At 36.3% G+C, this 17,838-nt stretch overlaps 5 protein-coding genes across 5 annotated transcripts; 4 read left to right on the top strand and 1 right to left on the bottom strand.

The window, feature by feature from the left end:
- The first annotated feature begins 1,184 nt into the window (after positions 1-1,184).
- LOC111492159 (probable trehalose-phosphate phosphatase D) lies at positions 1,185-3,829 on the top strand. The gene is made up of 11 exons (XM_023141416.1): positions 1,185-1,622; positions 1,711-1,851; positions 2,340-2,411; positions 2,485-2,577; positions 2,646-2,702; positions 2,863-2,964; positions 3,055-3,132; positions 3,272-3,341; positions 3,421-3,491; positions 3,573-3,665; positions 3,753-3,829. The coding sequence occupies exons 1-11, from the start codon at positions 1,341-1,343 to the stop codon at positions 3,816-3,818; spliced, it is 1,125 nt and encodes a 374-aa protein (XP_022997184.1). The 5' UTR covers positions 1,185-1,340; the 3' UTR covers positions 3,819-3,829.
- Positions 3,830-7,371: 3,542 nt separating this feature from the next.
- Positions 7,372-8,088, bottom strand: LOC111492422 (NDR1/HIN1-like protein 13). The gene has a single exon (XM_023141761.1). It carries the CDS (start codon positions 8,086-8,088, stop codon positions 7,372-7,374), a length of 717 nt encoding a protein of 238 aa, XP_022997529.1.
- A 1,175-nt stretch (positions 8,089-9,263) lies between these two features.
- On the top strand, positions 9,264-10,351 carry LOC111492177 (F-box protein At1g78100-like). Its single transcript, XM_023141436.1, has one exon. It carries the CDS (start codon positions 9,275-9,277, stop codon positions 10,325-10,327), a length of 1,053 nt encoding a protein of 350 aa, XP_022997204.1. The 5' UTR covers positions 9,264-9,274; the 3' UTR covers positions 10,328-10,351.
- Positions 10,352-11,815: 1,464 nt separating this feature from the next.
- Positions 11,816-12,900, top strand: LOC111492179 (F-box protein At1g78100-like). Its single transcript, XM_023141439.1, has one exon. The coding sequence runs from the start codon at positions 11,829-11,831 to the stop codon at positions 12,855-12,857; it is 1,029 nt and encodes a 342-aa protein (XP_022997207.1). The 5' UTR covers positions 11,816-11,828; the 3' UTR covers positions 12,858-12,900.
- Positions 12,901-14,785: 1,885 nt separating this feature from the next.
- Positions 14,786-15,802, top strand: LOC111492421. The gene is made up of 2 exons (XM_023141760.1): positions 14,786-15,525; positions 15,613-15,802. The coding sequence occupies exons 1-2, from the start codon at positions 14,786-14,788 to the stop codon at positions 15,800-15,802; spliced, it is 930 nt and encodes a 309-aa protein (XP_022997528.1).
- The last annotated feature ends 2,036 nt before the right edge of the window (positions 15,803-17,838 follow it).

Genomic DNA, 17,838 nt, shown 5'->3' with positions numbered 1-17,838 from the left:
ATTAATTTTCCGACAATAAAAGCTCCATCCTTAAATAATAATATATTTTTTGTCAACCTTATTTATATTTCAATATTGGATATTATAATAAATAAAATATATCAAATTTTAATGGAATGATTCAACTGGTAATAATATATTTATTTGAAATATTGAAAAATAATGAAAGAAATAATTAATTTTTATTATCTACTTTTGTTTTAAAAGAAAGCATAAAAGGAAGGAGAAAATAATAATAATAATAATAATAATAATAATTGACTTGTGAAAGAGAAAGTCCAATTTATGTTATTTCCCATTCTATTTCCACTTTAATCAATAATTAAAATTAAAATTAAAATTAAAAAAATAAAAAAAGGAAAAAAGTAGCTCTTTTTTTCTAACTCTAAAAGGTGCATGATATTTGTTTTATTCCAAAATTGAAACCCATATGATAATAATTTTACTTTTTTATCTTTTATTTCTTTTTTTATTTATTATTATTATAGTAAAATTTAATAAATACGTAGAATTGATCCAATATGGATTCAATATTTTATAGTCTCGACATTCCTCTACATCCTAACACGAGTAATTTCAAGATAAATTTGCTCATTTAATTTTGGATTTCTTAAAGTCAAGTCAACGTAAACGAAGGTGTATTTTAAGTTTTTTTAGCTATCATATCTTAAGACCGCTCTTTTCGATTGTGGTCTTAGTTTATTCATGTACCCCTCATTTACTCGAATGTCACAATTAAAATTTAAAATTTTAAAATTTTAAAATTAAGACATTAATATTAATTAATCCACCCTCACATTTTTAACTCTATTATGGATCATAAAAAATAGAAATTTAAAATAAATAATAATAATAATAATCAATTTTTTTTAATTATTTATTTTAAAATTTTCAAAGTGGGGTTAAGTGGTCCTTGGCCCATTTTCGCTCTCTTAATCTCGAAGCAAAAAAAAATTCGAACATCTAATCTATTGATTGAGACAACTACATAAAATAGGTATTAACGAGTGATTTTAGTTAAACTATTTACGTGATTGTTAAGGTTATAATGCGGATTATTTAAATTATTAATTAAAGAAAAATAATTATTTAAGAAGAAAATGGATATTTAGAGAGAGGGAGAGAATAATATTTGGGGGTGGTGGGGATGAGCGAGTGGTGGCTGAAAAGTACAGCAACTAAAGCAAAGAAAAGATTAATAATTTGGTCCATTAGCGCTATGAATCTCTGTTATAAATTCACCCTTTCTTTCCCCATCATCATCGTCTTCGTCCTCTTCAAAATCCTCTGTTTTGCTCTGTTTTGCTCTGTTTTTGTTTTCAATTCTTCATTCCCCACATATGACCAACCGGAAACCATCTCTTCCCATCGCCAAATCCCGAATCGGCGTCGCCATAACAGCCGCCAGAATCGGCGGATTTGCAGCGAATATGTTAAAGAAGAAGCTTCTCAAAAGAACTGAAAATGGCGGATGCGGCGGTGGAGGCGGTGGCGGAGGAGGAGGAGGAGGCAGAAACAGAGCCATTGCTTGCTCTGTTGATTTGATGAGAGCTTCATCTCCAACTCGTCTGAACTCAGCAATTTCTCTCTCCCAATCCACCGCTCAATCGCCGCCATGGATTGTCAGCTCCCTCCCTCCACTGTTCTTCTTCCTTCCTTAATCCATTACGATTCTCACCAATTTTTACTCTGTTTTGTTACACATTGTAGCTTCATCTCCCGTCTGCACTCAACATGTTCGACGAAATTACAACCGCCTCAAAAGGCAAACAAATCGTCATGTTCTTGGATTACGACGGCACTCTTTCCCCAATCGTTGAAGATCCCGACAGAGCATTCATGACCCATGAGGTTAGTGTTCTTTAAAATCACCCTATTAACAAACGTCAGACGAACACACTCTCCACAATGGTATTATATTATCCTTTGAGCATCAGCTCTCATGGCTTTGTTCTCAAAAGGCCTCATACCAATGGAGTTAGTATTTCTCACTTATAAACTCATGATCATTCCCTAAATTAGCGGATATGGGACTTTCATCATCCAACACCTCCCCTCGAACAAAGCACGCCTCCCCTTAATCGAGGCTCAATTCCTTTGGAGTCTTAGTCATTTTTTACTGTCTTCGTACCTTCGAGAGGCTTGACTCCTTAAGCCTCCTTTTTTACTTTTTGGAGTTCTTTGTTCAACATTCGAGGATTTGTCAATCTATTGGCACGCTAAGTTTAGGGCATGACCCTAATGCCATGTTAACCAATGTGAGACACTTTCATCTAACAACAACACAACCATTCATCCAATTCTTCTTTTCTCTCACCATTAACTCATCCGACAAGCAGATGAGAGCAGCCGTAAAGAACATCGCCGCCCATTTTCCCACCGCCATCGTCAGCGGAAGGTGTCGAGACAAGGTATAAATTTCATGAGGCTCTCCACAACGATACTATATTGTCTACTTTAAACATAAACTATCGTGACTTGTAGGTGTACGAGTTTGTAGGATTAGCAGAGCTGTTCTACGCAGGTAGCCATGGAATGGACATACAAGGCCCAACAAAAGGCTATAAATCCAAAAAAGTAAGCAATATAAATAAATAAATAAATATTATATATTTAAATTAATATTTAAAATAAATAAATTCCAGGGCAATGAAGCAGTGCTTTTCCAACCGGCAAGCGAGCTGCTACCCATGATTGACGAGGTTTGTAATTTTATTTTATTTATTTATTTTGAAACTGACGAGGTTTGTGTTTGTTTGTGGGAAAAAGTCAAGCCCGTATCCAAACACTATTATAGATTTAATTATATTTTTAATTTTAATTTAAAATTTTTAAAATTGTTTATTTATTTATTTTTTTCAGGTACATAAAACGTTGTCAGAAATAACAAATTCCATTACAGGGGCAAAAGTGGAAAACAATAAGTTCTGCATTTCTGTGCATTTTCGCTGCGTCGATGAAAAAGTAATTATTTTTTTTCAAATAAATAATTAAATAAATAAATCCTAATAAAAATAAATTATTAATTACTTTTTTTTGGGAGTGAAATTACAGAAATGGGCTGGATTAGCGGACCGAGTTAAATCCGTGGTTAATCAATATCCTAAATTGATTCTCACTTTAGGAAGAAAGGTATAATTTTTATTTTATTTTAATTATGGAAAAATCCTGGTATCTCACCCGCACGTGCCAACCCTTTTACTTTTTACGACCATTATTTTTATTTATTTATTTTCCTCACGCTCGCTAAAAATACAAATAATCTTGATAGGTACTCGAGATTCGACCTGCTATCAAATGGGACAAGGGCAAAGCTTTGGAATTCTTACTTGAGTCATTAGGTGAATTAAACTCGTATTATTATCTAACCTAATGTGTAATGTAGGGTTTGTCGGTGCTGATATGGTTGACTTTGATCAGGGTTTGCAAATTCTAGTGATGTTTTGCCGGTTTATATTGGAGATGATCGGACGGACGAGGATGCATTTAAGGTATCGATATTTTTTAAGAAATAAAATAATAAATGTTTTTTTTTATTTTTTAATAAATATGGGATTATATGAATTGGACAGGTTTTGCAAAGTAAAGGATTAGGGTTTGGAATTTTAGTATCGAAATTCCCTAAGGAAACTTGTGCTTCTTATTCCTTGCAAGAACCATCCGAGGTAATTAACTCAATTTTTAATTTTTAAAAATTAAAAAATCTCTATGTACATTTACGTTTTTACCCTTTTTGAATTTGTTTGGTCCAGGTTGAAGAGTTTCTGTGTCGGCTGGTGAATTGGAAAAGATCGAAGGGATTTTCTCACTCCATCTGATTAATTAAAAATAAAAAAAATAATAAAAAAATAGAAGGACATTTAAGTCATTTTGAATTCACTCAAAGAGTGAAATTTCAAATTAATTCTCTATTTTATGTTTATGTTTTATGCTCATTATTAATTTATATCAATTTCTAAATTATTTGTCTACCGGTCACCTACCTAAGATACTTCAAAATATTCGATATCAATTATCATTTTAAAAGTCAATGATATTCAATATAATCTTGAGCTCTATCTCGTTAAACTCGAAAGAGCTGTAACTCCACTGCTCAAAATCACATTACCTACTTGTCTTGATTATCCCGATAAATCAACACGAATCCTTTAATACTTTTTGTCACCATTTGCATGTTTTTAGGAATATTTCTAAGAAGCCACCCAACATAGAATTACTTCAAGTCAAACGTCTAACCACGAAGAAAGAAGTACAACAATAAAACATATGTTTTTGGATGTGTATGCCATTGCAATGATCAACAATCATGCAACTATTTAAGGCATTTAAAAGGCACAAGGGCTTTCTTTTGGCTTTTGAACCAAAACTATTGATACTCAAAGTGATCTAAGTTTAAACTTAGATGATTGATGATGATCGATGATGATTGTGATATGGTATCACTTCAACTATGATTAAACAACCTAAAAAGCAACACTTTTATGTCTCTAGCCTCTACTTTGTTCTCAATTTTGGATCATAATTAATCTCCTTTACCTTTTAGATCTTACAATATATGTCCAAACTCATTAGGGTTAGCATTTCAACGAGAGTGTTTGATAGATTCTCGTAGCCATGTGATAATCATCTTAGGATGATCTTTTTGTTGACGATGCACCTATCACACTCGTAGTGTAACAACCCAAATCCACCCATTAGGAGATATTGTCCGCTTTGGTTCATTATGTATCGCCGTCAGCTTCACGGTTTTAAAACGTGTCTTTTAGAAAGCAGTTTCTGGACCCTTATAAGGAATGTTCCGTTCTCATCTCCAACCGATGTGAGATCTCACAATCCAGCCCCTTTGGGGCCCTAGTGTCTGGTTCTAATACTATTTGTAACAACCCAAGACTTATTACGTATCGTCGTTAGTCTCACAGTTTTAAAACACGTCTACTAGGGAGAGATTTCCACACCCTTATAAGAAATGTTTCGTTCTCCTCTCCAACCGATGTGGGATCTCACAATAGCTGACAGAGATACGTAATGAGCCAAAGCGGACAATATCTACTAATAGTAGACATACTGGATGGTTAGAGGCAACTTCACGGTTTTAAAACGCGTCTTCTAGAGAGAAGTTTCTGGACCCTTATAAGAAATGTTTCGTTCTCATCTCCAACCGATGTGAGATCTCACAATCCAGCTCCCTTGAGACCCCAATATCTGGTTCTGATACTACTTTTAACAGTCGAATACCCATTACGTATCGTCGTTAGTCTCACAGTTTTAAAACATGTCTACTAGGGAGAGATTTCCACACTCTTATAAGAAATGTTTCGTTCTCCTCTCCAATCGATGTGAGATCTCACAACAGCTTACGAAGATACGTAACAAGCCAAAACGGACAATATCTACTAACAGTAGACTCAGACTGTTACACGTAACCTCTGAAGGATGAGAACCAACAATATAGCATCCACACCGAGAATTCAAGGATTGTATACGTGATTAGTCTAACCCTTTATAGAAATCATTTTCGAGTTTTCGTTTAATTCAACAATTATCGAGCGTAAGATTAGATCATCGACCTTTGAAATCGTAACGGAAATCTGAAACGAATCTTCGTGATTGGATGATGGTGGTTTTGATTAATGGAGTTATTTTCAAGGAGTTAGGTGGTGAAAAAGGAAAACCCACTACTCCTTGGGAAAAGGGGAAATCATTGTTGAATGAGGAGTTGGATTCCACTTCTTCACCCTAATAAAAATCACATTTTTTCCCTTTTTTTCTTTATATAAATAAATAAATAATTTATTAAATATTGATTAATGGGTTTTACACCAAAACTATATATACACAAACACAACTCAACATCCATCCCTCTCTAGTTGAATCTTTTCATTTTTCAGACGTGTAAAGAAAAGCATATTCAATCCCATCATTGCTTCTTCTAAACCCTAAAAACGCTCCAATTATTGCCCTAAAACCGTCTTTCTCGGATTATATTCTCTGTCCTCGACCTCCCGTTAACTCCTCTCGAAATGGGTTTTAAATGTTTTAACGTACCCTACGAAAACTCTCGAGTAAGATCGATCGTTGATCGTTACTTCTCCCACGTTATTATTCTATGCTTGAATGGTCGAGAAAACTCGAGAAGGTAGGACGATGTTTGTTGTTTTTATGCTAGTATGGAAACAAAAATGTACGTGAGTGCAGGAGCATTATTATTAGAAATGGTGGGGCTTTTTTTTGTTCTCTTTGAGTCCATTCACTGGGGGGATACCCACCAAGTGAAGGGCATGTGTCTTTATCTTTGCATATCGTAAAGAAAAGGAAGGGTTCATTGAGATTCTCAATAATAATAATAATAATAATAATAACAATAATAATAGAACTGTGGGGTGGCACCTAGATGGCCCTTGGTCGTGGAGGGGTGCCCTATATTATTAGATATTGATTTGCATGTGACTTGGACATGACCTTTCCCAAGGGAACATATGCCCTAGATGTTTGCTTTCTAGGGTGTTTTTACTTTTAGATAGAACAATCACATATTTTCTTAGTTTTCAAGTAATGATAATGGTACTTTTGTAATATCATTCTAAATGTTCGATAAAAACTAACCGTTCTTAGTGGGTTTGATTTTAAAAAACGATAATTTTGGGTTTTGGACGATAAGCTTGTAAAAACGTTACTTTACCTTCGAGTTTTAACTTCATGTGTTTTATTTATTTAACTTGAGGAGAAACTTGGAAGAGAAAGCTCAAAGAGGATAATATCTATTAGCAGTGGGCTTAGGCTCTTACAAATGGTATAGAGCCAGACATCCAACAATCTGCCAGTGAAGACGCTGGCTCCCAAAGGGAGTGGATTATTAGATCCAGCAATATGACATGTCGGTTAACCTTGAGGGGCTTGAGGGGAAGTCTGACATAGAAAGCCATAAGAGAACAATATCTACTAACAGTCGGCTTTGGCTGTTATAATATGGGTTGAGTGGGTTGGGTTAGATTTTTTACACGAGTTGGATTGGGTTGTCGGGATTTTTTTTTTAATAATTAAAAAAAAATCATATTTATCCACAAAATTAATGTTTGAAATCACGGGTTTACAAGAAAAAACTGGTGTTCATGCCTCGAGAATTCGATCAATTAGTTTTTTTAGGTTGAATTTTTAGAACCCTAAAAATTATAAAGACATGAACCCTAAAAAACCATCGATTAACAGAGAAAAGTTCACATAAAAAAGATTGAAAAAACTGCCCTTATAACGAAACGAAGGTTAAGAGATGATACGGGTTACCATTGACGTTGTTTAATCGTATTTAGGGTAAGCAAATGAAAATGGAAGTGAATATACCAATAATTTTTACCCTTTTTTGGTATCGTATTGTCATTGGCGTTCGATTTGACAATCTTGTGATAGTATATGTGAATGTTTTCCGAACGTGTTGACCGTAAAGCTACAAATGACAACAAATTTGACATCCCGACGTGTCGAGAGCCGACCTTTCGTATGGGCGGGAAGATCCATCATCAAAGACATGGAAGTTTTGAGCTTCGACTTGTTGTTTTTGATTCGTCTCTCCAATTCCTTGGGGAACGAGGAGGATTTGGTGTGAAGGGCTAACGCGACATGTCGTTGGGAGCCATGTTCTTGTTGGATAAGAGGGAACTTAGCCACAGCGACTTTGTGTTTTCGGAAGAAGAGGGAAACGTGTGAAGGAGATTTGAACTCGATGAAGCCAGAAGGGTTCGGGTTGAGGATATTCAGGTCTATATGGAAGTTGCGAGTGGAGGGGGTGAATCGAAATTTGGTGAGCTTGAAGATTGGGGGTTTGGGAGGGGTGAGAAGAGGAGGGAGGACGAGGGCTAGGATGAGGATGAAGAGAAGGACGATGAAGATAGGGACGAAGATACGAAAACAACAAGAGCGACGACGGTTAGAAGTGGAGACAGAAGGGTTACGATGACATTCGACGATGAAGGCGTTTTCAGGAGGTGGAATGCGATAGATTTGATCCTTGGGGATCTGAATGACGTAGGTGCCGGGAGAGAACCCGGGATGGACGGGTAGAAGATTAGAGTGAGTCCGCTCGGGCTCCGCCATAGAGAGAGAAGAAAAAGGAGGATAGAGAAGAAGAAGAAGGAGAATTAGGGAATGAAGAGTAATGGGTGTGGTTTGTGGTTTGCATGGATTGCATGGGGATAGGAGGAAGAGGGAAAGGCATTGGATGGTAGTTTCTTGAAACCAAATCCGAATTCCAAGCCATTTTTTTTACAATTCATTACGTTTAATATTAGATAAAAGTGTTTGGGGTTCGGTTTTTACTCGGTCAACCCTTACCCTTTTTTTTTTTTACCGACACATTATTTACCGTTTCGAGTCAGCCATTATTCCTCACATATAACTAAGTTTGTTATTTCGTTGCCTCTCCGTTTAACGTTGTTTATCTGGTTGTCCCCCTGAAGATTTGCGAGAAGATTCGAACAAAGCCTTGTTCATTGGAAGATCTATCTCGTGTTTGGTACTGCACGGTTCATGAATTCTGAATCATTCTCTTGAAACTTATCATTTTCATTAGAAACGATCCGCTTTCTCCGAAATGACCTGGCCCAATAGGAAAATCTCAATCTATTGGGCCTTTCGATACAATCAAATAAAAAACCCCAAGAGTGCCTTCTCCTTAGAGAAATCTCGTATCAACGATATAACAACATTCATTTTATATCATATCTAAGGGATTCATGGGTTCGGGTAGAAGAGGCAATGTCATTTGATCATTATCAAATAGACCGTAATCTTTTTCTGTGCATGAGGATCCCAACCAATGTAATTTTGTTTGTTAATTCGTAACATTTTAAAAAATATCTAATAAATTAAAAAAAATCAAACTACAATAATAAATTTATAATTCATATTTATTAATTATAATACTTTATGCTAAAAATAAAATTGGAAAGTCGATAAAAAATTTTTAAAAATTATTAAAAAAATAAATAAACAATTTGTGGGACCGATAATAATATTAATATTATGTTCGAAAATATTTTAATATTCCTTTTTATTTTGTAAAACATTCTGAAGAGACTTGAAAAAAATTTGGATGAATTTGAATGGGCTTTTTAAGTTTGGGCCTGTGGGCCCACTGATGTCAGGTACAAACCACAGCAATATGGCACGTTCTCTCTCTCTCTCATCACGTGATTTGCACGCGTAGCTTCTGTTAATAAGTTCAAAAAATGGAAGGCTGAAACGGAAAAAAGTGAACGAAGAAAGGTTTATACGGTTTCCAATGGCGGAAGTTCAAGAACAAGATGCTTCTTCTTCAATTCGCGTCGCCGGTGACGGCTTCGATTCTCTTCCAGATTCCCTCGTTCTTGTGATATTTAACTTTGTCTCCGATGTCAAAGCCTTGATCCGTTGCAGAGCCGTTTCGAAGCGCTTCAACTCCCTCGTTCCTCATTCCGATTCCCTTTTTCTCAAGATCGACTGTTCCATTTCCTCCGATTCCGAGTCCGATTCCGATTCCGATTCCGTTCCAACCTCCAATTTATTCGACTTCTTTCAAACTACCTTGCAATCCTTCTTCTATTTTATGTCCCCTGTTTTCCTCAAATCCAAATCGCAGAAGTCTCCCGCGCAAATCCTCCGTCAGTTCCACCGGATCCAGCGCCTCCAGATCGAGTTTCCGACTAAGGGCCTTGAAGTTTCGAGAGCCGTTAAATGGAGAGCGGAGTTCGGTGATACGCTTAGGAGCTGCGTGATTTTGAGTTTTCAAAAGATTAGGAAATTCGATGGTCGGGCGATGATGGCTGTGGATAATTTCGGTGTCGATTTCTTCCCAGGGATGGAAGCGAGAGTGACCTGGTTGATGCGCACTCTGATAACGGCGTTGGCGAGGCACCACGTGATGGCGGAGGTGGTGGTAGAGCATTTGGAGATGAAGCATCTGGTGTTGAGAGACGGGGAAGGGAATGGTGTGGTGGTGATCGAGAAGAATGGTTTAGAGGATTTTAGGAGATCGAGAGTTTGCGGCGACGGCGGAGAGACATCGGAGAGACGGACGGCGGAGAGGCGGACGTTGAGAACTAGAGTACCGAGAACGACGGTAAGGATGAAGTACTGGCCGTTGCTCGATCTCCAGCACGGGTTCTGTATGGAGGACGCTACGTTGGTGGTGGTGAGGCCCACTGGAAATGCCAGCGAGGATGAAACTGCTGACATGCGGAAAGAAGACGCTGACTTGGCACTGAGAGCATTTGAAGATAATGATGTGTACACAGTCGCCGTGGCAGAGTTATTGACGAAGGGTACTAGGTTTAAGATGTTGATAAACTCTTTCTAGATTTTCCTCTTTTTTTTTTCTTTTTTTTTTCTTTTAAAAAAATTGTAAATTTGAAAATTTCTGAGCTGAAAAAAATATATCAGTAATATGTACATTTTCTTTTATTTTTTAAAAATCTTGATTTCTAATTTGTTCGGGTCCAACTCAAGGCTCGCTTTTAATTGGGCCTAAGAGCCCAATTCGACAACAAAATCCACGTCACTACCGGACTTTTATCTGAGTAAAATACTCACTAGAAAGTAAGATGCACATTATTGGTATATGCAGTTATATCGAGCCCGAGTTAGAGTAGTATTAGGTATTTTTTTTTATGGGATGAATCACTTTTATTTATGTTTTCCTTCACGGTTTCATTGTCGAAATTGTACCAAAAAGTAAGTAGGAGAAGAAAACGTGCCTCCACTTTGTAAGTACACAACTTGATAGGTCATGTCTCTCTCACGTATTTGCTACTACCCCTCAGCCCAACTTCTTGAAAAGACTTTCAAGGAGACCTGTCGTTTATTCGTTTATACGATACCTACGGAAACTTCTTAAGAGTAAACTCACGAGTCTCTAAACCAAGTCATAGTGTAAAAGTAAGAAAATTTAAAGAATAAAGCATACGAGCAAGACTTATCAAGTAGACTTCAAATCGTTCCATTATAAAATATTCGATTATTTTGGTAACTCTGTTGACCATCTTAGAGCATCCATATTCGCAGTAATGTTCCTTTTAACTTGAGTAAAAATTACTGTTTCTTTCTTTTTTTTTTTTTTTTTTTGGGTAAAAACATTTACTATTTACTACAATGATCATAAGAGGTTCATGTATTGAATTTTTCAAATGATGCAATTAAGATTACTTATTTTTCTATTTAATTTTTTTACAGTAAAAATTGAACAAATTAAATTGCAACATTGAATAATTCAGTTTGATTGAATTGATTTCATTGTCCTCTTTCACATCACGTAAGCATGTCGTCACTTTTATATTCAAAGAATCAAAATTTTTATTATGTAACAATATTCTATTTATTTTTTTAACTTTAACAAATACACTCCACACTTTATTAATAATTTAATTAAAAAAACATATAATTTAATATCGTTAAATTAAGACATTTTGAAGGGAGTGACGTAACATTTTATTTCTGTCTATAATTTTTTAAAATTATTTATTAGTTCTAAAATTTTAAAAAATATCTAATAAATTTAAGAGTTTAACTTATTTGTAATGAATTAATTATTTATTTTATTAAACATAAAATTTATAAAATTTAAATTAGTAGGTAATAAATAAATTAATTGTTTTTAAAACTTATTAAACTCTTTCATGAATTTGAATGGGCTTAATTTTGGGCCTGTGGGTCCCACTGATGTCAGGTTAACGCTCGAACCACACGCAACTTTGCCTCTCTCTCTCTCTCTCCCACGTGACTTGCACGCCTAGCTTCTGTTAATAAGTTGGAAAAATGAAAGGCAGAAACGGAAAAAGAAAAAAAGCTTTATACGATTTCCAATGGCGGAAGTACAAGAACAAGATGCTTCTTCTTCAAATCGTATCGACGACGACGGCTTCGATTCCCTTCCCGATTCTCTCGTTCTTCTGATCTTCAATTCTGTCTGCGATGTCAAAACCTTGATCCGTTGCAGAGCCGTCTCGAAGCGCTTCAACTCCCTCGTTCCTCATTCCGATTCCCTTTTTCTCAAGATCGATTGTATCATTTCCTCCGATTCCGATTCCGATTCGGATTCCGGCCCTAACTCTCACCTCTTCAACTTCTTTAAATCTACCGTTAAATCCTTCTTCTATTTTATTTCCTCTATTCTCCTCAAATCCAAATTGCAGAAGTCTCCCGCGCAAATCCTCCGCCAGTTCTACTGGATCCAGCGCCTCCAGATCGAGTTTCCGACTAAAGATTTTGAAATTGAGAGAGTCGTTAAATGGAGAGCGGAGTTCGGTGATGCGCTTAGGAACTGTGTGATTTTGAGTTTTGAAAAGATTAGGAACTCCGATGGTCGAGAGGTGATGGAAGTGGATGGTGTTGATTTCGGTTTTGTCACAGGGATGAAAGCGAAAGTGCTCTGGATGATGGGCGCTCTGATGACGGCATCGGCGAGGCACCACGTGATGGCGGAGGTGGTGGTGGAGCATTTGGAGATGAAGAATCTGGTGTTGAGAGACAGGGGAGGGAATGGTGTGGTGGTGATGGAGGAGAATAGTTTAGAGGATTTTAGGAGATCGAGAATGTGCGGCGGCGGAGAGGCAGCGGGGAGGTGGCAGATGAGAACTAGGATACCGAGCACGACGGTGAGGATGAAGTACTGGCCGTTGCTGGAGATCCGGCAAGGGCTCTGTATGGAGGATGCTACGTTGGTGGTGGTGAGGCCCACTGGAAATGCCAGCATAGATGAATCTACTGACGTGGAGAAAGAAGACGCTGACTTGGCACTGAGCGCATTTGAAGATGATGATGTGTACACAAACGCCGTGGCAGCGTTATTGACGAAGGGTAAGAGGTTTCAGTTTGAGATAAACTCTTTCTAGATTTTCTTTTTTTTCTTTCTTTTGAAAAAATTGTAAATTTTAAAATTTCTGAGCTAAAAAAAACATATCAGTAATATGTTCATTTTCTTTTATTTTTTAAAAATCTTGTTTCTAATTTGTTCTGGACCACTTAGGGCTCTCTTTTAATTGGGCCTAATCGCCCAATACGACCCAATCTTTGGGCCTGTGAGCCCAATATGACCCAATCTTTGGGCCTAAGAGCCCAATACAAGAGAAGATTTTTTTATTTTATTTTTATGGATAAGTCACTTTTATTTATATTTTTCTTCACGGTCTCATAGGGAAACATGCCTCTACTTCTTAAGTACATAACTTGATAGGTTATGTCCCTCTCACGTGTTTGCCATTGTCGGTTAACCCAACTTCTTGAAAAGGCTTACAAGGAGACCTGTGGTACATTTATCTATATGATACCTACAGGAACTTCTCACGAGTAAGCTCGTGAGTCTTTAATCCTACTCAACATGAAAATTTAAACAATAAAGCATACGAGCAAGGCTGATCGAGAGAGGCTTCTCGAGCGAGACTTTACGAACGAGGCTTCAAATCATTCCATTAGAACCCATAGAAATTATTTGGAGAATAAAGAATAAAATATTGTGATTATTGATGATGAACACCATAGGGGATGAATGAGTATCATGGCATACCCTAAACCTAAATAGTTGACATAATTATTGTATCATGAAACAATACTCGTGGGGGGCTTCCTTTCACTTTTCCATTTCATATTATATTACTATTCCCCTTTATTTTTATTATAAAAAAATTGCACCCTTTAAATAAAAAATCTATTAAAATTGAGATATGGAATAACCATATGACATAGAATGACGTAATGGTGTTTGAGTCCCAACTTCCGTTCAACTTCACTCGCGTTGTTTCAAGTTTTAGTTTTGAAATGTTTATGAAATGTGGATATTGTAATTACATTTGAGTACGCCTAGTCCATTATCAATTTAAACATAATTCAACTGATTATATGATAGTATAATGTAACAACCTAAGTCCACCACTAGCAAATATTGTCATCTTTGGATTTTTCCTTTTGAGTTTCCCTTTTAAGGTTTTTAAAACGCATATATTATGAAGAAGGGTGTAGCTCTACTCCAAACAGTGTCTCACATCGTCTAAAGACTACCTTTGGTCGGAGTAGAGCTAGACTCTCTCCATAGTAGACTCATTTTAAAAACCTCGATGGAAAGCCATACTCCAAACAGTGTCTTGCACCGTCTGATGACTAGCTCTGGTAGGAGTAGGGTTAGACCCTTTTCATAGTAGCCGCGTTTTAAAAACCTTGAGGAAAAGAGGGGAAGCCCAGAAGGGAAAGCACAAAGATAACAATATCTGTTAGGGGTGGACTTAGGCCGTTACAAATGGTATCAGAGTCAGACACCGAGTGGTGTGCCAACGATGACACTGATCCCAAAGGGGAGGTGGATTATGAGACCCCACATTAGTCGGAGAGAAGGGAACCAAACATTTCTTGTTAAGGGTATGAAAACCTCTCCCTAGTAGAAGCGTTTTAAAATCATGAGACTTACGTAATGGGTCAAAACAGGCAATATTATAACTGTAACCGTAGACTTAGACGGTTACATATACTCTCGACCTAAAAGTTGGGGTAAACGAGGATTGTAATGGAAGAATTTGGAGATGGAGAAAAAAGTGAAGGGTGACTAAGAAAGCAACCACATTGTGAGACCCAAAAGAGATAAATGAAGTAAAGAATTGTTAAAAGAAATTAAATAAATAAATAAAAAAATAAAGAGAGAGGGAGAGATATGATGATAAAAAAGAAAAATCATAAATTAAAGGCTAAAAAAGTGAGCCAACCTGTCTTTAATATTTCCTTTTAAAACCCAAATTCATCACTCATCTTCTTCATCATCATCAATCCACAAATCATGAAATCCATGAAAACCAGAAATAATCCCAAACCCAAATCCATCGCTCCGCCGGCGGACCTTCTCGTCTGTTTTCCGGCGAGGGCCCGCCTTACCCTCCTCCCCAAACCCACCTGCAGTCCGGCCAGAGCATCGGCGGAACCCCACCGCCGCCACCAGAAGAAAGCTCCGCCGCTGTCTCAGTCTCAAGCAAGTCCTCTTCTATGGGCCAAGGAGCTGGCGTCGGAACCCACTTCGCCGAAGGTTACCTGCGCCGGCCAGATCAAAATTAAACCCCATGCTCGTCGGTCCACTAAGAACTGGCAATCTGTTATGGAAGAAATCGAACGAATTCATAAGAAAAAGAAAATACCCAATTGGGGAAACCAAATTCAAGATCAAAATCCGTTTGGTTTCAAGAGAGAAATCGTTAATTTCCTGTCGTGTTTACGAGGTTTCCGGTTTGATTTCCGTTGCTTCAAAGGCTTCCCTGAATCCGACGACATCACAACAGAGGAAGAAGAAGAAGAAGAAGAAGAAGAAGAATATGAATCCGACGCTGAATCCGAAGCTGAATACGAAGAAGAACCCACCGAAGCTACTTCGAAAAGAAGAACAATGTTCTCGAAATGGTTCATGGTTCTACAAAACGAAGAAGAAGAAGAAGAAGAAGAAGAAGAAACCAAACCCAGAAACGACACCGGCGAGCTGCAGCCTTGCTCTGTTCCGCCGCCAAATGCTCTGTTACTGATGCGTTGCAGGTCGGCGCCGTCAACCGGCTGGATTGAACGGAAACCAAAACAAGAACAACAAGAACAAGAACAAGAAGAAAAACAATCGAAAATCAGCTTGAAATTGTTAATGGAGGAGGAGAAGGAGGCGGTGGCTAAGAAGGAAAGCTTGGTGGTAATGGATTATGATGCTGATTTTTACAAGCTTTCATCTGATATTGCGAAAGAGACATGGGTCGTGAGTGGATCCAGTACTAGTAGATGTAATGATGACCCATTTCTGAGAAGCCGGAGCTGGAAGAGATGACGGCGGCGATGGCGGCGGCGACGAAGATCGGAGAAATTAATAAGAAACTCTGTGCTCTGTTTTCCCCTGTTTTTCCATGTTGTTTTCCAGTTTAAGGATGAAATTTGTTACGAAAACTGGGAAACCCAGATCGGATTGTTCATGATCTGATGTGGGTTTTGTTTATTTTGCTTGAATTTGTAAGAGAAGAACATGAATATGATGATGTACAGTGAAATTTTGAAATTTGATATCATTTTAGAATCAAAACAAAGCCATGAGTATTAACTTGAAAACTTCAATGATTTAAGCTCTGACAGTCTCATAAATCTGAGCAATTTTTGTTGTCATTTTGTTATAGAAATTTGGTTCCTAAGCTTGTTGTGGAATCTTAGATCTAATCTTCCAATTAAACAAAAATATCCTTTTGAATTCATGTTGTTTTTCTTCGTGTTCTTTCAACTCTTCGATCTTTACCCATGTAGCTCTAGTGGTAGAGCGTACCTCTAAAATACTCTTCAGCGCGTGATCCTAAGATGTGATTATCTAAGGCACATTAACATGGAGTATTTCTTCTGTTTGAAACCAAACTTCTCTTCGGAAAGATAGATAGGTCGATTCAGGTGAGATCCAATGTAGATCCAACTTTCTATTCACTCGTGGCATCTAGACCGTCGGATTAATTTATACTATCTAATTCAAACTATAAATGTTAGGTTAGATTACATATTTTTTATTTGCATTGAGTTAAATTTTTAAAAAATCGAAAATTTGGTTCGGTTTGCAAGTTGTCTATCGAACCACCTACAAACAAAGTTGCAATCCAACCCATTACTCATCTACCCTACCCCTAAAAAGATTAAGAACATTTAATATTTTTAATGATATTAGTGATGATCTTTTAAATTTTATAAGATTTTAGTTATTAACTAAGATGACATCAATAAGGAGAATTTTTTAAAATAAATAATAAGTAAATAAACAAATTACGACTCGACCCTAACCCAACCTGAATATAGGTTTGGTTGTAAACTCTATTTCTGTTGCTCGGGTCACCAACCTATTGGATTAATTCACAAGTATTTTTCAATCCAATTTGTGTATATCCTAGTTATGACGTGGATGTTGGCTATGTTTTATTATTTTAAAAATAAACCTTCCGTTATTTGTATAATTTTTTAGTTCAACAACTTTAAAAAGATAAAGATGAACAATAATGTTGAATTAAATTATATTGATTGAGCTTCTTACAAGGATCGAAGGTGAGTCCTTGCACCTTGCTTGCAAATAATACTTTCTGTATTAATGATGACTACAGCACATATAGAAACATTATTATTAAATATTTAATAATATAGATATAAATAATAATGGTAATCAATACTCATGACTTCTTTTAGAAATGTTATTTTTTTACTAAACATAAATATTTTCTACCAATATTCATATATATTTGATTTGATTGAGAAATGAAAAAAAAAAAAAAAAAAAGACGAGTAATTGTGCTACACTTAGTTTACTAGAATTTGGACCGTCGTTGACACAGACGATGTGTGGAATCCCACATAGTTGGAGAGGGGAATAAGTATTTTCTATAAGATTGTAGAAACCTCTTTTAATATACATATTTTAAAATTGTGAAATTGACAATAAATATGTAATGGACTAAAGCGGACATTATATTCTTCTCTAAATAAAAAAAATGGGGTTTGGAGGTAATAATTAGGGATGAATTATGATTATGCCCACTCCCATTACACCTCTAATAATGATTATCCCTTTTAATTTGGCTTTAATTTCTGCTCTCAAATCACCATTGTCCTTTGCATCCCCCATTTTCATATTTTCAACATAATCATCATTTTTAAATAATTAAATCAAACTAAAACTAAAAATATTTAATATTTAATATTTCGAACCAGGTGTGTTTAATACATTATTTAATTTAAATAATGTGAAATGAATCCCCTTAATGTATTAAAATGTATCCACTAAAAAAACATTTTCACGTATAAGAACTATTTCGTTCTTCTTTACAAACTATATGAGATCTCACC

This window comes from Cucurbita maxima, unplaced genomic scaffold (assembly GCF_002738345.1).
Source record: "Cucurbita maxima cultivar Rimu unplaced genomic scaffold, Cmax_1.0 Cma_Scf00017, whole genome shotgun sequence".
Lineage (NCBI taxonomy): Eukaryota > Viridiplantae > Streptophyta > Magnoliopsida > Cucurbitales > Cucurbitaceae > Cucurbita > Cucurbita maxima.
The sequence above is the reverse complement of the archived record's forward strand: the minus strand, read 5'-3'. Positions and strand labels throughout refer to the sequence as shown.